This window comes from Sycon ciliatum, chromosome 2 (genome assembly GCF_964019385.1).
Source record: "Sycon ciliatum chromosome 2, ocSycCili1.1, whole genome shotgun sequence".
Taxonomy (NCBI): domain Eukaryota; kingdom Metazoa; phylum Porifera; class Calcarea; order Leucosolenida; family Sycettidae; genus Sycon; species Sycon ciliatum.
The window spans coordinates 19870148-19880111 of NC_088644.1; the positions used below are offsets into that span (position 1 = coordinate 19870148).

A 9964-nucleotide genomic window follows, 5' to 3' on the forward strand; every position below is an offset into this window, starting at 1 on the left:
GATGCCCTAGTGACTGTGTGTCATGGATTGCCTTGCCATCAGCGGTCATTGCCGTCCACCTTGATGCAGCCCTCAACAACTGGCTCAGCCCATGGGAGTCTCAAGTGGACAAAATTGTTGCCAAAGTAGCTCAGAAGATTGGTGCATCGTGGTGTAGGTGAGCACATAACTAGGACTTCCCAGCGTCTATTTGTCCAGGCTGCGATACTATGTGACATGCTGTACTGCACATTCTTTTCAGCACTGCAAGGCCGGCAGCTGGACCGACTGCAGGGGCCGCGCACATGCAGGCCGCCTGTTGCCAGTGCAGCATTCTGGAACGTTCCTTCCTTCTGAGATCCGTGGAATAATAACTTTCTTTGCTTCAAAGCAAGTTGCTTACCTTTCTGTTGTGCTCCCAGTGTCCTTACAACAATAACCTACAGCAATGTTTTATTATCCTTTCCATTCCCCAACCAATGAATACTACGATGTCGATTCTATTTCTTCATACTTTGGTGTGTGCCCGCGAACGCACGTGTGTGTGTGTATACCTCACTCGCCACTCGAAGTTCTGTTCCCCATTACTGGAACACTGCCTGTTCTTTCAGGACCTGCCATCATCTGCGGATGGGCATTCAATAATTGTATTGTGTGTGTGTTTCATTCAGAATCAGATCCGCTATCATTGCTATTAGAGAAAATCTGTGGGTTCACATCCAGTGCATTTTTAGATCTGCGTGCTTTTCTCGCCACGGGCGCATACATGGGACATTGTGTGTGTGCGCGTCTGTGTGTATGGGGATATTGTCTGTATCGGCTTTTGGTACTAATGTTCAGGTCTGTGCTTGCATGTGTGAACATGAAATTGTTCGGTTCTGTGCATGCTATTGCTATGTTGTATATTATTGTATGTATGTGTGCATTTCCACGAACAGTGTAGACGAGCGTGGAGAGTGCATTCATCCCTCATCAACCACTTCCCCTTGGGCTTACGAGAGTTTTTTCTGCGTACCTCTCTGATACTGTATTGATGCCGGCACCTGTACCTCGATGTGTTCCTCTATCTGCAGTCGCCTTTAACCTTCGGTCAAGTTAACGTTTATTGTGCTCTATTTATCGTGCGAATCAAAATAAACAATAATAACACAAGTCGTGCTAGAGTGACGACATGTGCGTGTAGTAGGGTTGATGCGATGGGACGTTATAATTAGGTGGAACAGAACACACATTGGGCAGATTGATTGGGCATCATTGATTGTGCTCAGTCTAAACAGTGAACATAATAATTATCTCCAGTGACAGACTGTAGCGGCTAGCCTCCAATAGGTAGCTGGCACTAGTCGCTACTGCTTGTTTGACAGGTGCCGCCAGAACCCCTGTTGTGTCATGCTATAGATGCACATGCCCTGTTCTGGGGCATACTGAGGTACTTTGATTTTGTTGACTGCATGTAGACAGCATCCAATAGTAGTACTCGTAGACCTTGGCTCTTTGTAGTTCAACCACCATCGCATCGATCGATCGGTGACTATGCACTTGGAGGTTGGAATAGCCCGCGCTGAACAGATCTTGCCATGGCCCAGGGAGTGAACTCGCTTACTCGACTATCCCGGTTTTAGTTAACCAGCATGAGTGGTGCAATTTGTCCATACCATGTTGCGAGCTCACAGTTGTCTGGGCAGGTTTTGAGCTGCACCACGAAACAAAGCGAAATAACGGCGTGACTGTAGAGCAAGGAAGCGGCGAGACGGCACTTCCAGGACGAGACAGGCAGTAGAGATGTGTTCACAGCACGAGCAACCTCTCAGACCCTGCCGGTACTCCACAGTTACAAGAAAATGTCGGACTGGACGACGCGCCAATGCAAACCTGCTACATCCACCCAGGCAGATAGCTGCCAAACCAGGCCAATGTCGACCCACTGCATACCGGTATGTCAATGTCAAACAGATCCTGCAGGAGAAGACTGGGATGATATTGGCGTCCAGTGTACGGACACCAGTCACATTTCCTGCGTCTTTTGCAGCATACAGGATAGACTCATCACTGTAAAGTCCACTACTTCGTGATTTTTATTTGTAGAATACATGACAGGCGTATTCAGTGTGCCTCGCAGGACTGCGAGATGCTGCAGAAGACCAGTTTCGACCTTTCTGGACCGCCATTCACCGACGGTGGGCTACACGATGCTGGAGGAACTAGATTCCAGTGAAAACCCAAGATTCCTTTGCTCCTGGACGCTCCGACGTGTTGTGATATCTGCCAGGTGCGCAGTAACTAGTATTTTCATCGCTATAGCGAGGACGACGCCGATCGGCAAACTCTCGCTCACAGCCATCACCAGCCTCTCAAAACCATCACTTGGCATCCCCCAGAGGTATAGGAGAAAGCCAAAACAGCTCTCAACAAACAAAAGCTAAGGACGATGGAAAGAGAGCATGTCAAAAAGAAGACGAACAGTATGAAGTTCAAATGGGTTTGAACCAGGGAGTCGTGAAAGCCCGGGAGAGGACACGGGATGCGCGCACGCGGACGATGTTTGCCTCGGCCAGAAAGTGAAGCACGCTAGGCCGGCGCGGCCGGATCTGCTCGATCCACGGCGCTGTGCTCGTCTTCAGGGCAGGGAGTCCTAAAATACCAATATTTTACAACTCGTTGTTGACACCATTATCCGAAACTGGTGGCGAAGGAAGGATAAACATGATTGTATGTCTGTCAGACTCAGTACAGGGGTGGGGAGTTGAGTGTGTGTGTGTGTGGGGGGGGGGGGGGGGGAGGCGTGTGTATGTGCACATGTGCTTGTACTTTTGTGTGTGTTTGTACAGTGTTTGTGTGTGTGCTTGTGTGTGCGCGCGCGAACGTGTGTGTGCATTTTTGTGCACAATTCCGTTATGAAGTACAAATGATAGGTTTACCTTTTGTACACTCGCCAAGACTTCCGTTTCCTAAACGGCTCAAGTCACCGCGTACTCAGTATACGAGTAGAAAAGTGTTGAAATTATCAAGATTTATAAATAACGACCTGCAACCATGTACAATGTAGATAGATAGGGAACACACATTGATTGTTTTTAAAAGAATCCAGGCATTATCATGAATCATGGAACGAGTGCGTAATAATGCTCTATGTTGCGTTTTGACGATGCTGAAGGAAGGGAGCCGTCGCGATTTACTCACAACACACGCACAGAAGTCCACTCGACTGCAATTTCTGACACAAATTCATAAATCCACGAGTACGCCGAGGAAGCTCAGCGGATCTCCACAAGAACTTTCGCCCATCACCTGCAATGGAATATGGGCTGTATGATACGACCAGTGGTTAACACGGGAAGTGGCGTCATTTTCCACAAATCTCGTTTCATTCACAACCATTTGACTGCAATTCAGTGCAATTTCTGCCACAAATTCAACTCCACGAGTACGAGGAAACTCAGCGGATCTCAACACGAACGTTGGCCCATCACCTGCAATGGAATATGGGCTGTATGATACGACCAGCGGCTAACACGGGAAGTGGCGTCATTTTCCACAAATCTCGTTTCATTCACAACCATTTGACTGCAATTCAGTGCAATTTCTGCCACAAATTCAACTCCACGAGTACGAGGAAACTCAGCGGATCTCAACACGAACGTTGGCCCATCACCTGCAATGGAATATGGGCTGTATGATACGACCAGCGGCTAACACGGGAAGTGGCGTCATTTTCCACAAATCTCATTTCGTTCACCCCAACTCAAATAAAAGTGAAGTACAATTAGGGATTTGTCTTGCATTTCCATCGCCTCAGAATAAATTAACTTCGATAAACTGAGAGAGAATGAGTGAGGCAGCTGGAAGATGAGGATGAAAATAGAGATCAGAAGACTCGACGGAGCAATCGTCTCCGTGCTCTAAGAGAAATAGGAGAATCTCCCAATTAGTATTTCAAGAAGACATCACAATTTTCGAAAATATTAATTTCCTTGCCTCGCAACACCGTTCCCTGGCAGCGTTCCCCGGCAGCGCGAGGCAAAGATGTTTTCTGGGAATGTGTGCCGTGTCCTCTCCCGGGCTTTTACGACTCCCTGGTTTGAACACTCGTTCCACCAACTATACCACTTTCAATAAATCGTGACGCCATTTTGTTTTAACACGCATACGGTCCATTGGCAAACCTGTCGTAGCATTTTGGCACATTCTGTACTACTTTGTAGTAGATTTGGTACTCGAACCGTATGCGCAACGGATCGGGAGCTGGCTCACCGCCGATGTCTTGCGGCGTGTTGTAAAATGATGTGTTGTTTTCCTGTGTGATGGCATTCCCCAAACTGTCTCGTCTAGTCGCGTGCATGTGTGAGCATGCGCGATTTTGTAGTCGAGAGTCCTTTTGTCAGTCTTCTTGTTCGTCCCTTTGAGTGTTGTCTCCATTTCCGTAATGTCCAAATATAAATAATGTAACAAACCAGTCTTGTCCTTTGTGTCCTGCGTCCCGGGGAACGGAATGGCTGTGATTCCGTTACAACGTGGTGCCGAAACCCGGGACGCAGAGGATGAGTAAGTTTGTCATGAGTCTGTTCGTCGTCGTCAACAACTAATAGTACAACTAGAGAGTAAGCGTGGGGATGGAGGTGATCAGGAGAGATGAGGAGCTGGTGGAAGTGGAAGAAGACGCGGAGAGGAGGCAGAGAAGGTGGTGGACCGGCAGAAGCTGGGGACTGGAGCCTGGGACGGCAGGTACCGCATGGAGCGTGTGGCCGTGGCTCGCCAGAGGCCAGTGGATGAGTCTGGCATCACCGACTGTGTGTCGTCCTTTGTTGTTCGTCTTGTTGTTGTTTTGCTCGCTGTGTTGTCTGATCGTGTTTCTCTCGCAGTTCAGTTGGTTGCTGTGTTGTTGAGTTTGGTTGTCGGTGTGTTGCTCTTCTCGTCGTTCTGCATTAATTTGCGTTGTAGATTTATTTTGCGCTGCTGCGCGCATGTTGTTATTTGTTGGAGCTTTGGCTCTCATGTTTCGGTTGGCCTTGTGTGCTTGAGTTTAGAGCGTCGGCTCTTGTGTCTTGGTTTGGCGCTGTGTCGTGGCCCAGTTTTGTTGTGCTACAATGTAAGCTGTTGGTTGGTTTTTCTGTTTTGCTGTGGTTCCTTTTGCTGTTGTGCATGTGGAACGTGGTGTCGGTTTATTATTTTGTGGAATGTCATCAAGGGGGCAGGTGTTGTGAAATGATGTGTTGTTTTCCTGTGTGATGGCATTCCCCAAACTGTCTGGTCTAGTCGCGTGCATGTGTGATATGAGCATGCGCGATTTTGTAGTCGAAAGTCCTTTTGTCAGTCTTCTTGTTGGTCCTTTTGAGTGTTGTCTGGATTTCCGTAATGTCAATATAAATAATTGTTATGTCTGGCCCTAAGGGCCCACACACAGCATTACTCAGGTTCGTACAGTTATTGTAATAATCAAGGAAGAGAAAGACAAGGAAAAGAGAGCTCACATTCTCGGACCTAGTCCAGCACAGCAAGCATGCAAAACCAGCCACGAGCCCAGGCGCGCATGCGCGCCTTATCACATCACGTACACAGCAATCGCCCCCCAAGAATTTTTCCCGGGGTAAAATTATAACATAAGCAAAGAGGCACTCAAATTTGGCGCCGACAGATATAGCTGTTGACACTACAACGGCCAGATAATACAAAAGCAAAAAAGTTCAAAAACATTGCACACATATACTTATAACAGTTACTGCAGCTTCCAGAATAGTCCATGAGAGCTGAGCTATAGATCGAGGTAGGAATGACAGATAAAGTCAGCCAATATTGCATAGCGTTGGGGAATTAGATCAGATCAGAAAAGGAACCATGCAAATGTTTCAATGAATTAAACGAAAACAATCTTATGTGAAGACTGTTCGTCATGACCTACATGTAGAATATTCATCTGGCCCAGAAATGTCCACTTCCTACACTCAGGCCGCATCAGATCAAAGTAACAGGACAAGCAATACATACTCAAAGGCAATAGTACGGATACTTAGCAGTTCTCAATCAAGCGCTTGGGCGCGGAGACATGTCGGTCGGAGCGACGCAAGGGTGCCGGTGCAACAACACTGGGAGCCGTCTCGACTCCAACGGCGTCTGCTGCTGGGGCTAGCGTATCATCCGGCCTGACAGTGCTACTGTTGCTGCTAGCGTCCGGAAGTGGTAGAGGAGAATCTAGCACTGTCGGCGGGTCACTGGTCGGTGTAGGCAGCTGTGCGACCGCCTGGTCCGCAGAAGACGAAACGGGTACTTGGCCAAACTGCACCGCCCGCGGTCGTAGTTGGTCCCTATGGCGCTTCCAGACGACATCATCCACCTGTACTCCGAAACTGTGAGGGCTGTGGACATGCACTACAGTAGCTGGTACCCAAGTTGCTCCACGACCAAAGTTCAGGGCGAACACAGCGTCACCGGTGTTAAACTTTGGCGTAGTCAAGCTCTCCTGGTACACCTTGACCTGCCGATGACTCTCAGACTGCCGCAATGCACTGAGCCGGATTCTCGGTTGCCGGCCCATTAACAGCTCCGCCGGCGTCTTCCCACTGGTGGTCGGCGTTGTTCGATGCGCTAAGAGAAACCGGTCGAGCCTGACGTTGAGTGGTTCACCAGTATTCGACATTTCTTTCATCTTCTGCTTGAAGACGCCAACGTAGCGTTCGGCGAGGCCATTAGTTGCTGGATGACCTGGCGCCGTTGTTGTGTGTAGAATGCCATTGCCATCCAGGAACGCCTGGAATTCCGCACTCGTGAACTGACTGCCGTTATCTGTAACCAAGTGCTCAGGCAAACCAAACACAGAAAACAGATGGCGTAAAGCAGAAATCGTGGTCGCACTGGTTGCATGAGCCTTGGGTATTACATCCAAGTACTTAGAGTAAGCATCTACCACCACCAAGAACATTTTTCCCAGAAATGGCCCGGCAAAATCAATGTGTATCCGTTTCCATGGACCCGTCGGCCATGACCAAACACCGGGTTTTGCCGGTGGGCATTTGGCATTCTCTTGGCATTGCAAACACGCATTGACTTTAGATTCTATATCCTGGTCAATATTGGGCCACCACAAGTAGCGCCGGGCCACTTGCTTCATTTTCACCATGCCAAAATGCTCTGCATGCAGATCTCGTAGCAAGAGCATTCGAAGTGAGTTAGGAATCACCACCCGGTTGTCCCATAACAAGATATCATTCTCCACAGACAATTCCATTCTCTTGCTAGCATATGCCTTGAGGTCTTCCTCAATTTCAGCAGGCCACCCATTAACCGTATAGCGAATTACTTTAGCCAATACAGAATCCTTTGCCGATTCTGCTCTCACCACAGCTGCTTTGATTATTGAGTCGTTCTCGATAAGCAAGACCTGTACCGTGACGGTCTCCTCCTCGCTCGGTGACACAGATTGCATTGGTTGTCGCGAGAGAAAATCCGCATGGACGTTTTCTTTCCCCGCGAGATACTGCATTTCGTAATCATATGCCGCCAGTTGCAATGCCCATTTCTTGATTCGATTAGAGGCGAGAGTGGGGACATCCTCGTGATTTCCCAGTAACTTCAAGAGTGGCCGATGATCAGTGACCACTATGAACTCTCTACCGAGTAGGTACTGGCGAAATTTGGTCACTCCGAACACCACAGCCAATGCTTCTCTTTCAATTTGAGCATAGCGTGACTCTGCTGGGGTCAGCTTACGCGACATGAATGCGATCGGTCGTAATTCACCATTCTCCTGCTTCTGCAGTAGGACTGCGCCAAGGCCCACTCCCGAAGCATCCACTTGCAACACTGTTGGCCTTTGTAAATCATAGTGTGCCAGTAGGGCTTCTGAACACATAGCATCTTTCAATTTGCCAAAAGCTTGCTCGTGAGTGGTCTCCCAGTGCCATTTCCCACCCTTTTTCAAGAGGTCGTACAAAGGAGCTGCAATTTCTGCGAAATGAGGCACAAACTTCCGCACGAAATTTGCAGAACCGATGAAAGATTGCAATTCGGCAACATTCTGTGGTGGTTTGGCCATTTTCAGTGCCTGTATCCTGGCTGTTGAAGGGGAGACGCCCTGCCCACTGATCGTGTGACCTAAGTAAGAGAGTGCCTCAGCCATGTAACAGAATTTCTCCGGATTCAATTTGAAACCTTTCTCATCCAGTCGATGGAGTACCCGGTCCACGTTTTCCTCATGGATTTCATCATTTTCCCCGGTACACAGCACATCATCAATGTACCCGCCGCTGCCTGGTAGCGCAACCAAGGCTTCTTCCATTACCCTTTGGAAAATGGATACGGCACTGTGGAAACCAAACGGTAAGCGTTTGTACTGGTACAGGCCCTGAATTGTGTTGATGGTGGTGTATTTCCTGCTTTCCGGTGCTACCTCTAGCTGGTGGTATGCTTGGGACAAGTCGAGTTTGGTAAACTTCCCTCCCGGGCCCAACTTGTGCAACAATTCCTCGAGGGTGGGGAGTGGGTACTGTTCACATTCTGAATGCTTGTTAATAGTCCCACTGTAATCTGCGCAAATCCGTAATCCTCCTCCTGGTTTCTCTACTTGTACCGTTGGTGAGGCCCATTCGGAATGCGTCACTTTCTCAATCACCCCATCAGCCTCGAGTTTGTTCAACGCGTCGATGTACCGCTGTCGAATTGCTAGAGGTACTGGTCTTGCTCGTTTGTAGACCGGTTGTTCATCTGACACGTGCAGCTTTACTTGCACCCCTTGCACCGTGCCCACAGTGGAGTTGTCAAACAGATTCGGGTATTTGGTAACGAAATCGGTAGTGGATTGCCCGCCAGTGCCCACTTTGAATATAGATTTCCATGGCAAAGTAAATCTGGACAAGACATCCCGGCCTAAGAGAGAAGGACCATCACATTCAGTAACTCTGACCAGAACATTCTCCTCTACACCACCCAAAGCCATTTTCATTTCGATTTCACCCAGACATTTGATTGGATTTCCTGTGTATGTAGATAGGGTGATGCTGGATGGTACCAGCTCAGACACGGAGCCATTGCATTTCAGAAAATCATTTTTTCCTAGCAGTGTGACGGTGCTACCCGTATCAATTTCCAAGTGCACCTGGACCCCATTTAGCTCGACAGGCGTAGTGTACGGTGCTACAGCTCTGTCACTCATGGTGGCATTCACATTCAACATCGGTACAGAATCATTACAAGGAACAAGCTCACCGGGGTTTGATGTTGTCCCGACATGCTTGACGGACCTGGCCGCTTTCTTCTTTAGGCAGGCTCGTTCGATGTGTCCCAGTTTGCCGCAAGCACGACACTTCGCAGATTTGAAGTGGCACTCATCCGGTCGATGTCCCAGCTTGTCACAGCGGAAACAGGGCTTGTCAGATTTGAACGTGGCGTTGTCGGCGAGCCCCGGCTCTCCGCGTACTGCATGAACCTGCGTTGAAAACTTCTCAGACTCGCGGAAAGCTGTCTCATGAGCCGTGGCCATGTCGACAACCTGCTGAAATGTTGTCGTCTCCTCAGCCTTCGCCAGGATTTCCTTCGTCGTGCTGGTAGAACCGATCGCCGTGATGAACTGGGCACGCAAGGCCCTGTCGAGATAAGCTTCAAACTTGCAGTCCATGGCTGCCCGTTTCAATCGAGCCGCGAACATGATCGCAGACTCGCCCTCCTTCTGCAGGGTTTTCTGAAATTGATAGGTGGCAGCAACTACACTGATCTTGGGCTTGAAATAATCACAGAGGAGCTTCAGCAACTCTTCGAACTTCTTCTGCCCTGGTTTATCTGGGAGGCACAAATTCTTCAATGTGGAATAAACCTGACCGGATAGTTGACTAATCAGCACGGCGCACTTTTTCTTGTCTGCCGCTGCCTGTACTGTCTCGGTTGCATCGTCTGCAACTTGGCCAATGTCATTAGCCAGAAAATGAAAATTGAGTCTCTCTGCATACTCGTCAAAATCCCCAGTTTCGAAAATTTCTAATCTGGAGTTGCGTCCTGCCAT

The 9964-nt window shown here is 48.8% G+C and overlaps 1 protein-coding gene across 1 annotated transcript; it reads right to left on the minus strand.

The window, feature by feature from the left end:
* Nucleotides 1–5983: 5983 nt before the first annotated feature.
* Nucleotides 5984–9964, minus strand: LOC135810428 (uncharacterized protein K02A2.6-like). The gene has a single exon (XM_065323922.1). The coding sequence runs from the start codon at nt 9962–9964 to the stop codon at nt 5984–5986; it is 3981 nt and encodes a 1326-aa protein (XP_065179994.1).